This window comes from Saccostrea echinata, unplaced genomic scaffold (assembly GCF_033153115.1).
Source record: "Saccostrea echinata isolate AGI-Se365-2 ecotype Australia unplaced genomic scaffold, CSIRO_AGI_Sech_v1 ptg000054l, whole genome shotgun sequence".
Classification (NCBI taxonomy): Eukaryota; Metazoa; Mollusca; class Bivalvia; order Ostreida; family Ostreidae; genus Saccostrea; species Saccostrea echinata.
Window position 1 is genome coordinate 50402092 of NW_026889803.1, and position 19599 is coordinate 50421690.

General features: G+C 33.9%; 2 protein-coding genes across 3 annotated transcripts; both read right to left on the minus strand.

Annotated features, from left to right (window-relative positions):
- Positions 1-1572: 1572 nt before the first annotated feature.
- Positions 1573-8442, minus strand: LOC133172253 (vacuolar protein sorting-associated protein 4B-like). Of its 2 annotated transcripts, none has more exons than XM_061307104.1 (11): positions 8281-8442; positions 7222-7333; positions 6969-7110; positions 6802-6878; positions 6408-6527; positions 6116-6153; positions 5841-5959; positions 5284-5514; positions 3999-4218; positions 2501-2641; positions 1573-2282 (listed from the first exon to the last, which is right to left on the minus strand). In XM_061307104.1, exons 1-11 carry the CDS (start codon positions 8302-8304, stop codon positions 2181-2183), a joined length of 1326 nt encoding a protein of 441 aa, XP_061163088.1. In that variant the 5' UTR covers positions 8305-8442; the 3' UTR covers positions 1573-2180. The 2 variants fall into 2 exon arrangements, with proteins under 2 accessions (XP_061163088.1, XP_061163087.1); XM_061307103.1 differs by lacking the exon at positions 8281-8442 and adding an exon at positions 7428-7580.
- Positions 8443-13069: 4627 nt separating this feature from the next.
- LOC133204985 (uncharacterized) lies at positions 13070-17036 on the minus strand. Its single transcript, XM_061340725.1, has 8 exons — positions 16958-17036; positions 15143-15532; positions 14220-14249; positions 13811-13924; positions 13607-13619; positions 13438-13496; positions 13321-13348; positions 13070-13193 (listed from the first exon to the last, which is right to left on the minus strand). The coding sequence occupies exons 1-8, from the start codon at positions 17007-17009 to the stop codon at positions 13070-13072; spliced, it is 810 nt and encodes a 269-aa protein (XP_061196709.1). The 5' UTR covers positions 17010-17036.
- Between the last annotated feature and the right edge of the window lie 2563 nt (positions 17037-19599).

A 19599-nucleotide genomic window follows, 5' to 3' on the forward strand; every position in this document is an offset into this window, starting at 1 on the left:
AATTTTGTATCAATTTAGCTTAAAAGGTTTTTACCATTCAAAATGGCTCATGGAAATTAAGAATATTTTACATGATTGTAATTTGGATCTAATGTGGAATGCTCAGTATGTTGATAAATCATGCAAAATTGGTGTGTTGGTTAAGAATACATTAAGGAATAGTTTTATCCAAGACTGGAATGTAAATGTATTAAATTCTCCGAAATGCCTTAATTATAGAATGTACAAGTGTGATTTTGGTTTTGAAAATTATCTAAACATGTTACCAAATGATCTTAGATTATATTTATGTAAATTTCGTTGTGTCAGTCATAACTTGCCAATTGAAGCTGGTAGATTTTATAGTATTGATAGATCTGAGAGACATTGTAACCTCTGCAATAACAATGAACTTGGTGATGAGTTTCATTATTTATTTAAGTGTCCTTTTTTTAAGAATGAAAGACAGAAATTTATACCTAGCAATATTTACACAAATCCAAACACAATATCTTTTTATAATTTGATGAATACTTCTGATATATATGAACTAATAGGTTTAGCTAAGTTTTGTAAAACTGTTCTTAAATTATTTCATGCCTGAACTTCCTGCAATGTAAACATTAAACGATTTTTTTTTATACAACCGTCAGTACTGTCCATATCAAAGTTCTTTTTGTGGTTCATTATGTTAACTGTTCACATGTTGATTTGTTCAATTGTTAAACTCTTATTGTACTAACATACCCCATGTGGGGGCTTTAGTGAAAATAAAAGTTTCAAAGTTTCATACATGTTCATAATCTATACCCATTTCCAATTCCAGAGCCCCTGTCTATGCGGCCATGAATTTCATATTTTGGGAAGAAGCACTCTTTCTCATCATATCCCATAATTCATGCACTTAGGTTATCTATTAAACACTTAGGAGCAAAGAAGAAGATTTTTAAAGAAATGATGAATTTTCACTATACATGATGGAGCCCCGCACTAACTCAAGAATCTCTGACCCGTGCATGAATTTCACAATTTTGTAAGAAGCACTCTTGCTTATCATAACCATGCACTTAGTATGTCTGCTTAATTCCCAGGAGCAGAGAAGATTTTCAAAGAATTAATGTATTTTCTCTATATGATCATGAAACCCCAGTCTTTACTCCAGAATCCCTGATTCAGGGCCATGAATTTCACAATTTTGGAAGAAGCACTCTTGTTCATCATATTATGCACTAAGTTTTTATTTTATATACCAAGGCACAGAGAAGATTTTCAGAGAATTAATGCATTTTCATTATATGACCAATACAGCCATACCATGACACCAGAACCCTTAACCCAGGGGCCACAAATTTCATAGGCATTCATGCTCATCATATCTATGCACTAAATTTGTCAGTTAAACATGCAGGGGGAAGAAACATTTTTGAAAATTTTATGCATTTTTATAATATGACCTATAGAGTTCTACCGAATGCCCAACCCTATGACTTTGAACTTTACAATTTTAGTAGAAGGCTCAACGCTCATTATTCAGGTGACCTAACAAGAGGCTCTGACTGCCATACATTAGTGACCTAGTTAAATAAGTCTCAATGTTTTTAAATACTTTATTTTACAGTGTATAAATCTTGTTAACATTTATTCAATTTGTCGCGCATCTTCGCAGAACACTGTTTCAACTATTACAAAAACATAAAGATGTAAAGAAATATTTTTAAAAAAAAACACAAAAGGCATCATGTGTTACTGTCAATGGACAATTAATGCCACATTTACATAACTACAATCAAATCAACAAAACACACAGTCAGAATCAAAATTGCAGATAAAGTAGGTTAAAATGATAAGACTGATTACCATTTACATTCTCTAGGCAAAGGCTGAAAAAAATCAGATGGTTTTCATACAGAAAAAATTCCTCTCACTCACTCAGCCATACAATCAGTTAGACCAGATATCATGTACCAACTTCTATCACAGTTTAATGAAATTTCTAATCAATAGCCAACAACTGAATTCTATAAGAGGATATCCTGGACATGAGCAGGTCGCACAACACAGTGTTTATATTCATAGTAACAAGATACTTTGTGCATCAATGGGATATCATAGAACACCAGTTTCAAGTTTGCTCCTTGTCATACAAGTTCTTATACATTATTACACAATATACAAAAGATAAAGAGATCCCTACAGCTTGACTATCCTTCCTGTCCAAAATCAGCAGTGAACTCCTCTAACTTTTTAAGGTCTGCTTCATTCACTGTAGGTTTAGACGTGGCTAATGACATAAGCATATCATTCTGAAAAAAAATTGCCAATTTTTAGCATTATAATAATTTGAATGCCTTAAAAATTTCCTCTTGTAAAATTTTTTAACTCCATGAAAGAATTTTTGAATCCTATTAAATATGAAACTAACTCTGAAAAATAACTCTAAAAAAATACCACTATGAACCAATCAATTTCCTTTTTAATATATTATGTCCTATGTCTCTTGGAAATAATGAATTGTACAAACCATTGATACAATGGGTTCTAGCAATTTATTTCCATCAACATCGGTCCAGTTCATCTCCATGGCCCCTGGGGCTCCTGGAGAGCAGGGAGTCAGTAGGTCATCCACTATCACATTAGGATCCTCCCTCGAGGGACCTCGCACCTAAACCAAAAATATTTACTCATTAAAGTCAGTTCCTGTTTATTAAAAATGGCAAGATAGTTACATTCTGGTCTACATCTGTGTATAGGATGTTGAAAATATCCAGATGCAGATTTGGAACTGTGTATTCATGAAGCACAACATGTTTCTATAAAAATGTTTGATTTCAATTACTATAGAGTATTTAAAGTGAACCTTTTTTCCAAAAAAAACAAAATGTCCTTTTTTTAAAGCACTTGAATATTTTCAACTTTTTACTGAAAGATAAAAAGTAAAAAGTTTGCAAAATTGTGGTATTCAATACACAACATGTACACATATTGGCTCATAAACATCTGAGACAAATGGATACACATACAGGTAACTCTTGATGGCTCGAACTTCGATTTCTCGAAGTTCTTGATCGCTCGAAGTGAGTCTCCGGTCCCGAATTTTTCTACTATATAACTAAACAAATTTACTCTTGATTTCTCGAACTCTTGATCTCTCGAAACCCTTGATCTCTCGAAGTCAAAATGCAGTCCCGCTATGCATATTCTATTAGAATTTACCCTCGATACCTCGAAGTGGCCATGTGTATACAAGGTTATATAATTAGCACCTTTACCTGGACATTTAAAAGGCCCCAGGCAGAAGACGCAGGTCTCGAGGAACGGGATGATTATTCAGGTGACACTTATGCTGCAAGGTGATAATTTATTTATAATTAATCATATTTTGCATATATGCTATTAAAATAATTATCATCGACTGTCTTACGATAATTTAGAGACGCAGTGTCAGCGAAAAGTAGTAATTGATTAAAAGACGAAACACTAATTTAAATTTTATTTCCAGTCAGTGTCAAACGAAATATTAAAAAGCAGAAACAGCCTCAATGTCAATATGACGACTATTATTGGACAAATACTTACAGAACTGTGTTCAATGATCATGTTTGGAATAGTCAATGCTATGTACATGTACGACGCATAGTATGATGTCCGTATTACAAAGAATAAATAAATATACATGAAATGATGATATACATTTTTTTGCATTACTCAGTTAAATGAAATATTCATCTAAATTACGAAAAAATATCGTTGTTTTATAAAAACCACGTGTAAAAGGTTAACACTGCATGAAAACCATTACATCCGTTAAGACTAATTTTAAAACCTGTCAACAAACCCGGGAAATTCCGGACTCTTGAAAACTCGAACTCTTGATCTCTCGAAGTTTTTCCTCGGTCCCGCGGACTTCGAGGTATCGAGAGTTACCTGTATTACACACACCTGGGCCCTCCTCAATGGTCACTCTGGTTAAAGAAAGGCATGTTCATGTATATTATGACGGCTAATTTTGTTTGACTTACTTTTCTGAAATGTGTAGCTGTTTGAACCTTTCTGACTGGCTGCATTAGAGCATCTCTGACCACAATGGATATGTCAGCTCCAGAATACCCCTCTGTTCTCCTTCCTAGTTCTCTGAATTCCTCCTCAGTAAGGCTGTGAGGGGTGTTCCCTAGATGAAGTTTAAACATCTCTGTTCTTGCAGGGGCTTCAGGCAAGGGGATATAAATTCTTTTCTCAAACCTTATCAAATATAAAAAAAAGACTTTTTTTAAAATATATCTTGTACAAAATGTATATATATTTTTAGATTACAATTATATTATTACAGTATATATTTTATGACTGTGACATTGTTACACCTCATTCAAACACAATATTACATAACTGAGTTATTTACATGAAAACTTGTTGCCAAATTATAAGAAAACACAGTGATACAGATGCCTTGTTTTGAAATTCACTCAGCTTAACTTTAAAACACACATACACCCACAAAAGATTATTTGTAAATTGCTAATGGCTGTACATACACACACAAAGCTATTTCCTAGTCATAGTCATTATATTAAAAACTATTGATATAATAATTAAATTCATAATAATGAATACTGTATAATGAAATTAAATGTTAGGATAGGTAATTTTGTATCATGATATAGATATATATCATGATTTTTTCAAAATATTGAGATAATATCATGATATTTTTAAATGCAATTTTACTATGATTTCAAATGAATTTCCATAATTTTTCTAACACATACATGTACACAGTGTCTTCCTTTATTACGGAATAAGGGATTAGTGATCAATTGTAACAGGCTTGGGGTTGAGGTTTATGACAAATCTTTGTAGTCCTTACAACAGTGAAATTTTGATTTTTTAATTTCAAAGCAACATTTTTATCAATTGAAGCAGTCAATTTGGCCAGAGCCATTTCTTAGGGAAAACACTGTGTATATATTGAAAACATAACTTCATGTTTTTCATTTTTATTTATATATTAATAAAGCATGTTTAGATGCTAGTATGATGTTGTTTTACTTCATACTTTACAGTTTTGGTAATTGTAATTCAAGTGTTTGAACCACAAAATTATTTCTAGAATTTATAAATACAAACTAAATACCTGTATTTTAGCCTCTATATTATGATACATATCGTGCAATAAAAAATCATGATATATGTATATACAGATACAATTGTGCATCCGTATTAAACATCTACCACCAAGAAAATAGACATATATATACATATATATAAAGAGAGAGAGAAAGAGGTTTTAAATCATCAAACAATATCCACCTTCTCCTTATAGCTGAGTCCAGAACCCAGGGTATATTTGTAGCTCCTAATACTAGAACACCATCATTGTCCACACCCACTCCCTGCATCTGGACCAGAAACTCAGTTTTGATTCTCCTAGCAGACTCAGATTCATTCTCACTACGGGATCCACAAAGGGCATCCACTTCATCAATAAATATAATGCTGGGCTTATTCTCACGAGCTAAGGCAAATAATGTCTTTACCAATCTGAAATTAACATATCAGAATTACTTTACAGAAACATATACATGATTACATGTATTCTGCCAACATTTTGTATTATGGAATAAGGAAAATATATTTTAAAACAAAAGTATTACCGGTAAGAGATTACTGAACTTACTGCAATTAATGTTATCCATAAGAAAGGAAAAGAACGTTCTGGTGAAATGCAACCTTAGATAAATTATCATGCAAGTTTAATTAGGATAAAGCTTTTAATTACCTGATAATGAAACTGCTCCAAAAACTTTTACCTGGTTATATTTTACATATGTAAGTTATATTCTGTGCCCATAAAACTGCTGACTTACTTTTCACTTTCTCCCAGCCACTTTGACACTAAATCAGCTGACGAAACAGAAAAGAAGGTAGAGTTATTGGCTTCTGTTGCCACAGCCTTGGCTAAGTAGGACTTTCCTGTACCAGGAGGCTGCAATATATATGACAAAATTTTTGTTTTTTTTTAAAATGAAAACCATTTGAATGAGAATAAATAAGTCCAATTCATTACAGAATTTTTTTTTCAAAATATACCTTTTTTTTTAACATATATGTAAAACCAAAAATTTTATTTGAGAATACTAACTCCAAACAACAAAATTCCTCTCCAAGGTTTTCTTTTACCTGCAAGAAAATAAACAAATTCATTAATTAAGAATGACAAAGTCTTCAACATAGAAATGCTTTAATATTATACTAACAAACCAGAGTGACTCAGGCGATTTTAAAATTGAAGAGTAGTAACTAATAAAAGCAATCTCTAATAATAAATCTCATTTGTATTCTGCGGCAGTCTTTTAAATTTTCCTTCAAGTTCATGTAGTAACTCTTACTTAAGAAATTTATTTATCATTTGTAGTGCTAGATGGTTTACTTACCAGTAAAAAGGTGTGGAAATTTTACGGGAAGAATAACAGCCTCTTTAAGCGCTTCCTTAGCCATGTGTAAACCAGCAACATCATCCCATTTTATATTAGGTCTTTCCATCACAATGGCACCTGTAATATTGGGCCAGTTTACAATATGGTGAAATGTCTTACTTTTGTGGAAAATGGGATAATAAGCCAAAATGAATCAAGAACGTACAACAATTGGTTATCTTAAATTTCCAGTTTTTTATAAGCAAATTGAAACCCAAGAATATTTATCAGATTGACATATGCAGAACACTATATTTCAGTTCTTCAAACCAGATTTGTTTATAATAAAGAAAGAGTTGGCAATGCTTTTGATTGTAATAATGTTTAATTCATAATTGTAGACATTACACACCTGACAGCTGATTTGAAAACTTCTTTTTGTCTGGATCTTCTTCATCACTGTCAGAGTCATTGTTCTTTGATGATTTTCTAAAATCCAATAAAACAATGATTTATTCTCTCTTGCCATCTCATTATATGTTTCCTGGGATGAATTGATCTTTTCACACAATTACTAACCCTTTGTTGTTTGATCCCTCTCCATCAGCTACTGGCTTTTTTGACTTTTTGTTCAAAAATTGTTTTAGTTTCTCTGCTCTGTCTAGATATTGTGCACATTTGGCTCGGATACTGTCTTTAGCTTTCTCACTCTGTGCCTCATCTAAAATTCATTACACATATATATAATAAAAGCTAAACGACAATTAGGGAAAAGAAATTTGGCATTACATTATACATAACATCAAAATATTACAACGGTTAATGTACTTACATTTCATAGCATGTAAAAAGTACTCTACTGAGTGTTCATACAGCCGTAGGGCTTCCTCATAATTCTTATTCTTGTCTTCTTCTGTGGCTTTTGTAACAAGCTCAATGGCTTTCTGCAAATGGATGGAAATCAGCAGTTATTAAATAAATCATTTACACATTTTAACAACTAATGTACTTAAAACTACCAATATAACTTGTTCTTACAAGTAAAGCAGTGCCAGGAACATATGCTCCATGCCCATTTACATATGGCCGAAAAACAGAATTCATGTTGGAAATTGTCAAGAGTGCATGTGATAGCACTACCTTCTCCCCTGCCGAATTTTGACAGAGTGTGCTTTCTCATCCAGCACATAAAACATATTCTGAACTGAGTCATAGCAACACCTATATACACATAAACTGATCACCAATGTAGTTATTAGGAATAATCATGCTCATTTCTTTGATCAATATCACATGCAAATCATGGGACTTGCAGAAACATCTAAAAATAGACATTGCTAATGGTATTCCAAATTTTGATGCTAAGCAGTTCTAAAAATACATTCTGGAACTAAGGTTCACTTTTCTTATGTTTTATAAGTATTCGTGTAAAGATTTGTGCAAACTTTGTTGTTATGAAAGATTGCAATATAAGTGGGAAAAAAATATGCATGGATAATGTGTACGTAAAACCAAAGAATATATTTTTTATTCTCTGCCATTTTTTCTGCTCTACTTTAATGTGCCTTCTTTTGATGTCATCGTGGATAAATGCAGTTGTGGTATATGATGTAAAAAAAAAAATAATAATAACATAATCACCACATAAAGATGCATGTCAGAATGGACAGCTTCCCTTCTAAAATTGAACTGATGCTATAAATTCGACAATGCTTCTCGTGTAATAAATAGTTTTCTGATACATGGACTGCAATAAGTGTTTTATTATAAAGCTATACAGGAATGTCATATATACATTATCACACGATTTCCAAATACACTAAAGAGGTAATCATCAAGCAGCGAGGAACCGAGTTTACATTGACCTTTCAAGGTGTAGCAAATACTGTACCTGTAACGTATTGCCTGAAGACATGGATGTTACGTTTTTAAGCAATACTTGTATCTGATAGTATAAATTACATGAAATTTGGGGTTTAACACCATTTATTTATCAATTCCTCTTCTGATTCATTTCAAGATGGTGGCTCTTCAGTTCCGTGTCACATGACCTCTATTTTGATGATAAATATAATGACCGGAAAGGCGTGAATCCCCTAAATACTATAGATGATATAAAATCTTAGATATTTAGAGTATTTGGTAATATATGTAACTTTCATTGTAAATATTCATTTCATTTGTTTTCCTTTCAATAATTTTGAGACATGTGATAAAAAATGTATTTTAAATCTACATGTGTGTACATGTGTGTGTGGGGGGGGGGGGGGGGGGTTAAAACTGAGAAAGAGGCACATCTTGTCAGTTCTTATCTTATTTTTAGAATATCTGAATTCAAATAAGGATTTATTAAATTCATGCAACTCCACAGACAGACTTATAAATCTCAATGAGGAGCATTTCATCTACCATACCTATACTTAATTGATATATCATATATTGAAAGCTTCTGATATATCATGATAATTATATCATATTTTTAAAGCTTCTTACAGAGAGGTGAAAAGACGCCTTGAGGTGAATTTAGGATAGAATTTTACAACATTTATATAGTTACCAGTGGCAGATTCAAAAATTTTAGAAAGGAGGGAGTTGGGTAGTTCATAAATGCCTGGGTCTCTTTGACAAAATTAAAAATAAATTGTCCAAACTGGTAAATCGTATTTCATAATCAGCCCTGACACTATGAGCGTGATCGTTACGTGTGGATAAATGCTGAAGCGCGCCATTTTTTTTTAATAATTATTTAAACTGATAAATACCTGCAAGTCCACCTCACTTGGCATTTCAACTACGACTGCTAAAAAAATTCGGTACTAAATCAACTTTCTGCAAAATCACCTGACTGGTTGAGAGATATGTACACAAATACACATGTAAATTAGTGAGGTCATAAGAAATGTCATGTCACAAGACATTTAGAATACTCGTTTCCTACTGTATGAAATATATGGAGATAACGAACGGTATTCGAGCTCAAAAATCAATTAAACATAACAAAATAGGAGCAGAGCAAACACGGACCTTTAAGTCATCAGAGGTGAGATCAGGTGCCATGGAGGAGTGAGCATCCCCTGCCGACCGGTCACACCCGCCGTGTGTTCCTTGTCATGATCGGGAAAATAACGGAAAAATCCATCGACAATTCAGTGTGTAAATAATGGCCTAACAATTAGTATGAAAAAAGTCAGTCAGCATTTGACTTAATGATAGATTGTATTTGCTGACAAGGTCATTGTATCGACCATAGAACTTACGAAATGATGACTTTAAACGAGACTGCTGATATTCTTGTTTCATCAACTTATTTGTCAATAACTTACCTCGTTTTAGAAATTGTTCATACGTAGGACATGCTTTGGCGTATCGAATCAACTGAGAGATATAAACCCCGTATGCAGGTGATAAGTGTATATACTGCAGCATAAGAAGGGGAAGTTGACGATTGAAAAGTTAAAGTCATCACGTTTATCATAAAGCTTGGTTGTTAGATTACCATTAATGTCTTTTTCTAATAAAATATCCAAATATGAAACAGATGTGTCAGACTCTATGGTATCTTTTATCTCAAGCTTACCGGGATATATCGTGTCCACATAAGAATGGAAATAACCATTGTTAATTGACAATACGTCGTCGATATATCTAAATGTCGAGTTGAAGGTCACAGCAATTGTTTTCTTCTTTTCACGTAAAAGATTTTGAACAAATTCTGCTTCATTTGAATACAAAAAATAGGTCTGCTAATAACGGGGCGCAATTGGTACCCATGGGAATTGCAATAGATTGTTGGAAGACCTGGTCTCCAAACACCACATAGATATGGTCAATCAGAAACTCGAGCATCTTTTTAATGTCAACTTCAGAGTACTTGTGTGTACAATTAGATTGTTTATTAACAAAGTAATTTTGCAAATGAACAATGTCAAGGTAAGTAAATTTACGAGTTCCGTTTTTATTGAAAATGCAGCTGTCAACGATGTCAGAAAGTCTGGATTTTAATTTATCGAGGGGAATAGTTGTATATAAAGTTGAAAAGTCGTAAGTTTTTATGTTGTTGATTTTGGTAAAATTTTGTGATTTCAAATGTTCCAAAAGTTCCTTGGAATTTTTTAGTATCCACATCTGATTTACACCACTTCTCGAATATATTGTTGCACAGTGCTCTTGAAGTTTCTCCTTCGTTACTGTTAATATCCCAGTGAGGAGTAAAGAAAGAGGCTTGGTAGAACATTTACTGGAACCCGCTATGTATTTTTGTTTTTAGAGATTTTTATGAAGTTTCGGAATCAATATAGATATGGTAATTCAAATTCATTTTGGTTGTTGGGAATATTAAAAATATTCAAAACTGACATCATCGTCTCAAGCCACGGCCCGGAGTCCGCATATACTAGTAGCTCTCTCCTACCCGTGGCCAGAATGGGAGAGGATCGAACATTTTAGCCGTGGTTTGCGACGATGATTACTGACGTGATTTTGAAGAATTTCCTCCTTAGAAAGGGAGCTATGGGTATAAGACTATAAGTTGGATTACCACTTGTAGAATTAAATCCCAGTTCCTCTAAAATACAATTTATATAATGAGCCTTACAAACAAAGACAATGTTGTTTCCTGCTTTGTCAGCATGGACCAGTACGTACATGTACTGATCGTGTAATCTATCTAATTCTTTTTTTTCACTTCTGAATTATTGAATACAGAAGGATAGATGGTTTTCATATTGCCCCTCAATCGCTTAATGCGAGATTTTAACATACATCTGATACATTTAATCCATTCTGACAAATTTTTCATGTCTGGCCCAACGCCTGGCGTAATCTAAAGAATCCATATTTATGAAATTACGACGCCGGTTAAATAATCGGTGTTCCCTTTATTTAGGACCTTTTAAAATTTGTGATCTAAGGTCCTCATTGCAGCCCGGAGGACCGGGCTGCTCTATACATATAAGTTTAAGTGTTGGTATATGGGGATTGAGGTGGGAGAAGTTATTCAGAATTAAAGGTTTTCTAAACATTAAAAAGATAGTTAATCAGAATGTTCTTTCCCTTTATAAATTACGAGATACACAATATATTTACTTCCATAAAGTGAATCTGTAAAAATATATATGTTTTTCATATTTAATATATAAAGTTGCTTATCATTTACTATCGAAAAAACGACAGGTCCCTTTTTTTGGAACATCGAATTTTACTTATCGCATAAAAACGTAAAAAAGTACTTTACATAGTTCGTGTTTTATATTCTTTAAGTGAAAGACATTTTTGAAAATAGGTGATGCATGTGTCTGGTTTCAAATTATATTTTATGCAGCCAGCATTACTTGAGGAATTGATAAAGTTTAAAAGGGTATCGTTTTTGTTCGATTTTCATCCGACTATAAGTTTTCAAAATATTCTCGACTATCGTCTCCATCATGTAGACGCATGCCTTTTTCACACATATCGAAGCGGTTTGATGATCAAGACTCATTTCCATTGTTTACTTTATTTATTTCCCGGGCGACAATTGATGGTTACATCAATGTTTTCTTGTTATTAACTATATTTACGTCACCAGTAATAACGTGTCCAGCAGGACTATAGTTATAGGGTGAAGAAGGACATGAACACGAAGGATTATGTTTCAGATATTCGCTATCCAGTCCCTTTAAAGTTTTCTTGTAATTAAAGTTTGGAAGCAATAGTCGATGTATATTTGTAGGAAATACAAGGTGTAGTCTTCAACTTGAAATACGGTGGAATACAAGACTGGACCCTTTTGTGATTAAGAATATTACTTAAATTAATTGCGTCAATTCCTTTGTTGGCATATTGGAATTTAAGGAAAAAACGGGTTGTTTTAGCTGCATTTTCTTCTGTAAAACGCGGCGGTTTAAAAAAAATCTCTGTTTTGCAATATCCGATATATGTCGCTCTCGCCTTAAGTCCCGCCCTGTATCTCCGGATACAGTAGGAAACTCGTACTCTAAATATCAGTAATTACGTCTTTTCAAAATGCGTTATAACGTCTTTTAAAAAGGCGTAATAACACCTTTTTTCGCGTTATTACGCCTTTATTATGGCGTTATAACTCCTTTTTTTGGCGTTATTACTCCTTTTCCGCGTTAATATGCCTTTTAAAAAAGCGGTTAATTACGCCTTTTAATTTTTTTTCACCCACAGATTGATCCTAAAAGGCTTTGAATTCTTAAAACTTCAGACTTAACTTGATTTACTATTTGTCAAATCATAAACACCACATTCCTTTTACGAATGTACCGTTTCGCAATTGTTTATAGATAATAAGATTTGATAAAACAAATAAAGATTTGTTAACTTAATTATGTGATATATTTTAATTTCTTTCGTTTTAAATCATGGTCCATCATCACATTTATATCTTAGTGTAAATTTAACTTTCTAACTGCATCCATTTTGATGGACATCAATAAATCACAACATGAAGTATGTTATTTAAATAGTAATATTTTAAAACTATACGCACACTTTTATGCTTCAAACTCATATCAAAATGTTAGTTTCATTTAACATAATTTTTTGCCTTTTGCCGATATGTCACTTTAAATTGAAAATACGTGTGGTAAATGCATCTGTCATTTTAATCCCCCACTCTTCATAGAAATATAAACTGAAGACTTATCAATCAAAAGAAACGCAATAAATATGACACGTCACTTTAATTTATTATTGACATAATGATAACTACTGTCACGTGATGAGATGGGTTCCAGATACGGATGTAGGACGTCATATGTTTCCTGTTTGTCCGTGCCATTCAGTTCTGTGTAGTGTGGCCTGTAATCAGAAATTCAACTGTTTCTCCACTGCACACTCAAATAAAAAAAGGGTTTGTTTTTTTTTTTCAAGAGGAGTTAGATCGATTTTTTTTTTTAATTAGAAGTTGACTTTTTTTTTTTTTTACCTCTCTCCTTTTAGTGAGGAATCAAGATCTGTAAAGAAAATATGAAAGTATAATATTATTTCTTATAAACAGCGAATTCTGGTTCGTGCAATATTCAATAATAATTCAAAAGATTACCTTGTCTTTGTGCTTCTTCTTCTAACTGACTCTGTCTTCTTTCTGTATGGTCTATATGCCTAAAGATTAATTAAAAAACATTGTTACAGACGTACGTATGTATAATTATTCCATGCAATATCAATAATAAAATAAAATGTGCGACATATAAACTTCCCTAAATACTTACCTATTCAGAACACCTAAAAAATTAAAAATAAGTATTATAATTTTGTTCTTGTAAAGAGATCAAGTCAAGAAAATTTTAAAGGCATCATAGCTCATAATTATCATTTATAAATAAATATATAAATTTAATCGCTGAAAGATATATTCATAAATGGCAAACTTTTGATAACGATCATGCATTTTCCTAAAATCCAGCAATACTTACTATGGTATTTCCTCCAGATCGCAAAATTCACACCAGCTCCTATTACAACTATCAATATAGCAACCGTGATGCCTATTACCACCACATTTGTGTTTGTCTGATTGTAAAATTTACCTTTGAAATAAAAAAAATATATATCTTTTTTGCCCAGGTGCAGTACTGAATATTATATTTTGCACTTTCTTCTGGAAAATCAACCATGTAAGATTAGAAGTTTTATTAATTCCAAATTTCATTCGTCAACACATCCCTCCAAAAACTCACAAACTGGTTTTAAGGCTAGACGCACCGTGTTAATTACTAGTACCCCTTTATGCCTATATCCCCCTTTTTGAGATGTAAAGAGATTTATCACATATTTATGTATACCATCTGGTACCTGTACGTATTGATACGAAGATATACTTACAAACAGTTGCTTCTCCTGTGCTGCATTTCACTCAAAAAGAAAACAAGATGTGTTTGTGAAACACTGATGCCCCCGTATGGCAGCTCAAGGCCAAGGTTAAAGTTTTTCAAATGTAGGTCAAATTTCAAGGTCAAGGGTTCAAAAATATTGGTGCCAAAGGAAAGGTTTTGTCACAAGGAATACACATATGAAAGCCCTAGAATGCACTAACTGTCCAAAAGTTATGGTCAAGATTAAAGTTTTTCAAAAATAGGTCAAACGTCAAGGTCAAAAGTTTGAAATTCTTGGTACCCAAAGAAAGATCTGGTCACATGAAATACACAAGTGAAATATAAAAGCCCTAGCATCAACCGTTCAAAAGTTTGGTAAAAATTTGCAAAAATAGGTCAAAGTCCAGGGTCAGAGGTCAAATGTGTTGGTTCCCGAAGAAAGGTCTTGTCACAAGAAATACACAAGTGAAGTATGAGAGCCCTAGCCCAACCATTCAATTCAATTCAATTCAATTCAATATGGGAAAGGTTTTCAGTTTTTGCGGACAGTCTAACAGACAGAAGGACGGACAGGCCAAAAACTATATGCCCCGAATCTTCGATTACGGGGGAATAAAAAAACAAATAATTAAATTGTTTTATAAGAAGGAAGAAATTAAAGTATCTCCAGTCATTGTTACGCACCAAAAAGACATACCCAGTACTATGATAAGGCATTATGTTTATAGAATTATGTTTCTTTATTATCATTTGCTAATTATATTATGTCTCGGGCTGTATTGTATAGGCGTAAGCAAAAACATGTATGAAATTGTACGAAAATAAAAACTCGCGTGTAATTAGATTACAGCTACATATAATAGAGCACTATGTTCCGTCTTTAGATATAAGTATGTTCATACCCGGATACCCGAGGTAGATGTGTATGCATACCTGCAATATAGACTGGCACTGCCTCGGTAAGCTGCTGGACTGGTTTAAACAGTTGATCCGTTGCTTTCAACGAACAAACATACCCTGCACTATCACCGAGACAATCTACGAATTCTCTCGCTATGGTGAAGTTAAGGTTTGCCGACCATAAGGGGCGAAGCGAGCCACTGATTCGGACTCCAGACCTGGTGAAAGGGCTTTGTACCTCGTCTGATACGGTGGCCAACAGTTCTTCCTGGCCTTGTGATGTGTTTTTGAAGAGTTGAATGTATTCTACCTTGAGGAGGGCATTGTACCGTAGGAGTGAGCACGCCACTACTAGATCCTCCTCTCCGTGGATTATCGTCTTCCGGGGGACGTCTATAGCGATATTCTGTGCATCGGTAAATTCTGAGCAACAAAACATGAATAGATATACTCTACTACAATTAATGTTTTAAGGACGTGGAATTCCATATATGACATTAGCCAACTACTGCTCTTATAAAACTATCAAACGCTGCCACTGCATGCCTACACGTATATGTACAGATGATGTTTCTTATTGCAGTAATGTATCTTTAACTAGTACTGTTTAAAGCGCGTGCAAAATTCTTAATTCCAAGAAGTACAGGCTGAATTATAAGTATTCCTTCAGAATGGTTTTTGGATAAGGTTCTTAAATTCATCTTGATCGAGTTTTGAATAAAAGAAATACCACATGCACAATTCTGTAAGACATTAGCATCCAGTAGTGGACAGTGGTAAGCATGCAGCAGTTGGCAGTGGTGGTTGGTTGCCGTATATGAAATATCATTTTATGATAATGATAATATTATTTTTAGTGGATATGGTGTTGTGGAACAGCATTACAGGCCCGTAGGAAGCAATTTCAGTGGGGGGAGGGGGGGCACAGGCATACATTTTTCAGTTGACAGTTGAGGAGGCTACCAGAAATTTCCTGACAAGCAAAAAAAGGTCATCAACTACCAAACATTCCTTGACCAAAAAAAAAAAAAAGAAAGAAAGAAAAAGAAAAAAAGGTCATCAGACGTTTTTATTGAGGGGCACAAGCATCTATAGTATCTATGTTTACTATAGTAATCTATATATCGGCAAAATTATTGGGGGCACCCCCCCCCCCCGGTTCCCACGGTCATGCATTAGCGTGTCAGTCGATGTATATACTGGTTAAGATCCAATTAATTAAGATGCTGAAATAAGAACAAACTTTTTACTAGTAGGTTAGATCTAAGCCTCTTAAGTTGATGTATGAAAACAAAAAGATTTAAGAGGTTATAATAGAGCAGTCGATAAAAAAATCATGCATTTGCCGTCAATCTGCATATAATTTGCGACACTGCAATCATGAATAAAGACAGGTCACAAAAACCCACTCAATTCAGAAGACGAGCGCCTTAGGGGATAGAAATAATAACAATATTACATAAACAGACATCAAGGCATAAGCTAGTCTGCAACAAGAACATAGTCTTGACCAATTTATGAATTACTGAAAATATCATTACGTTATATATTGTACATGTTGGATGTAAATCTCATCATTATATATACTAAAATGTATATGATTGTAAATATTGTCTATGAGATATATGTCTCTTGACTTTAATAAAACTGAAGTTTTCGATGAATGAATTCTCAAAAAATGTTTGTACATTTATATATGCTTAGAGATAAATCAAAAGAACAAGATGCCGAATACGATTCCATATTATAATACATAGAACGAAAGCTAGGTGCCCACTGCTCAAGAAACCAAGACAATTTTTATATTTACTTTAATCATATTAGTGTGGCAACGAAGTTCATACTCACCCAGGAAAACTACCTTAATGAAATATGGAAGAAGAATGACTTTATAAAACATAGCTCTGTCTCTGTAGACATTGATACTCCGACATTAACAGCTCAAAGGTTATTTTTTTTAATGTTCGGTCATGCAAAGAGCTGGACAAACACTTGGAGAAATAATAAATTGGCGGATCCAACAAATGCGTTATCTACATACTTCCTACTCCTACAAGAGCCTCGGTGAATTGTATATGCGGTAGTCACAGATATTTGGTAACGAAATGTGTTTGTTAGTTGATATCTTTTTATTGAAATGCATGAAATTTGGATAAAATTGTGCATTTGCCAAAACAAACCCCTACCCATCACAACCAATATTAAAAATTTAAAATATTACTTATAGATTGAACATAAGCAGTAGTTATATTTGAAGAATATTTATCGTTTTGTGGGATAGCAAGCATGGATTCTTAGATTATCTTTAAAAAATAAAACTTGTTTACCAGTAACAGGGTTTTACTTTTCCCTTCTTTTTCAAAATCACGATGGTTACATCAGTACATAGGATTTATTGATGCACATTTAAGAATGAGAGCACTACATACGTATATATTATACACCTGTACATGTTAGTTATGCACATATTTTCATGTATATTATACACCTATTTCCTTGTTTACTATTTACTTGTTATTTGGACAATTGCAAGTTTATTGTCTCCCAAGACGGCAACCATTTCCCGAGTTGCAGCCGAGGAAAATACTTGATGTCGAGGGGGGCAAAAACTTGCTATTGTCCGAATCGTCAGTATAAATTAGCTTGTGTGACGTCATGACACGGATGAAACCAGAAAAGTTTCGTCATGAAAAATCAAATGCACGCCGGTAAATAGTTCGACGACTTTTTCACCATGGGCAAACAGCACAGCAAAATGCAAGAAAGTATTCCGCCACAGAAACAAGTGCCTGTGCTGTTTGCCCATGGTGAAAAAGTCGTCGAACAGCTGCAGAGGGACTTAAAGACACTAGTGGACTGAAGCTACATATCTGGCAAGTGGAATTTAACATGAAGAAGTGCGCAATCATGCAATCTGGAACTTTAACAAGAAAGAGAGCTTTCATTTACATCATAAAATGCGAGGCACTCGAGATAGTAGATCACTATCCATATTTAGGCTTTGAACACGGTGACAACTTGAAGTACAACTTACACATAGATAACATCTACAAGAAAGCCTCCAGTGTGTTTGGATTTTCGACATTGTCCACCAAAGGCCAAGGAAAGAGCCTATCAGACCTTAGTGCAACCAAAGCTGGAATACGCAACATCAATATGGAATCCACAACAGAAAACAACAGCAACTGATAGAACAAGTACAACGTAATGCAGCAAGATTTGTAAACAACAAACCTTACAACCCAGAAAGACCTGCCATCTATGATGCAGCAACTAAAAAGGAACACCATAGAACAGAAACGCATTTGCACTGACATATAACACTCATGTACAAAAAAGTCAATCAACTTATAGCATTCCCAAAAGCATACCAACCTTCTCTAGCAACTTTCTCCGAGGATCTAAGAACAGTCACTGCCTGAAGTTGTACTACACTGCTGTCTAATAAACGTCTACCAGCATTCTTTTTTTCCAAGAACAATGTTCTTCTGAATCTTTCTACCAGAATCAGTTGTACTATCACCAACATCCATTCAGCACCTCCTGCCCTGGTCCACTCACCCTGCATACCAGATACAAACAGTGACCTGTACATGTATATGTGTTAGAAATGGTTTATTAATTTTTACATTTGAACATTCCACTGCACGCATGTAAATAGTTTACTTGCCATTAATGTCCGCAGTGGAAGTTGATGAGCACCCACATTGAATAAACCAAGAGTTGAATTTGGACACATCTCTTTAATTTTGCTCCTTAAAGTCAAGGTCAAATTCGGTCAGTAGCGAAAGTGGTCGGTATCAGTTATTATAAGCTCACCTGAACCGAAGGCTCAAGTGAGCTTTTCTGATTAAAATTTGTCCGTTGTCTGTCGTCGTCGGCGTTGTCGTAAACTTTCCATTCTCAAGAACCACTTGGCCAATTTCAACCAAACTTGCCACAAAGTATCCTTGGGTGAAGGGGATTCAAATTTGTACAAATGAAGGGCCACGCTTTCTTTCAAGGGGAGATAATTATGAATTTGTGAAAAATTAATGGCATCATATAAAAATCTTCTTTTCAAAAACCACTGTGCTTGGAAATATGAAAGTAATGAAACTTATGTTGAATCATTGTGAGGTAGTGTAGATTCAAGTTTGTTCAAATCATGACCCCCCGGGGTAGGTTGAGGCAATGGGGGATCAAAGTTTTACAATAGGAATATATAGGAAAATTCTTTAAAAATCTTCTCAAGAACAACAAAGCCACAATTAGTCATATTGATATGGAATCATCCTCTGGTAGTGTAGGTTCAAGTTCGTTCAAATCATGACCCCCGGGGGTAGGGTTGGCCACAATGGGGGATCAAAGTTTTACATAGGAATATATGGGAAAAATCTTTTAAAAAAATCTTCTTCTCAAGAATAACAAAGCCACAATTAGTCATATTGATATGGAATCATCCTCTGGTAGTGTAGATTCAAGTTCGTTCAAATCATGACCCCCGGGGG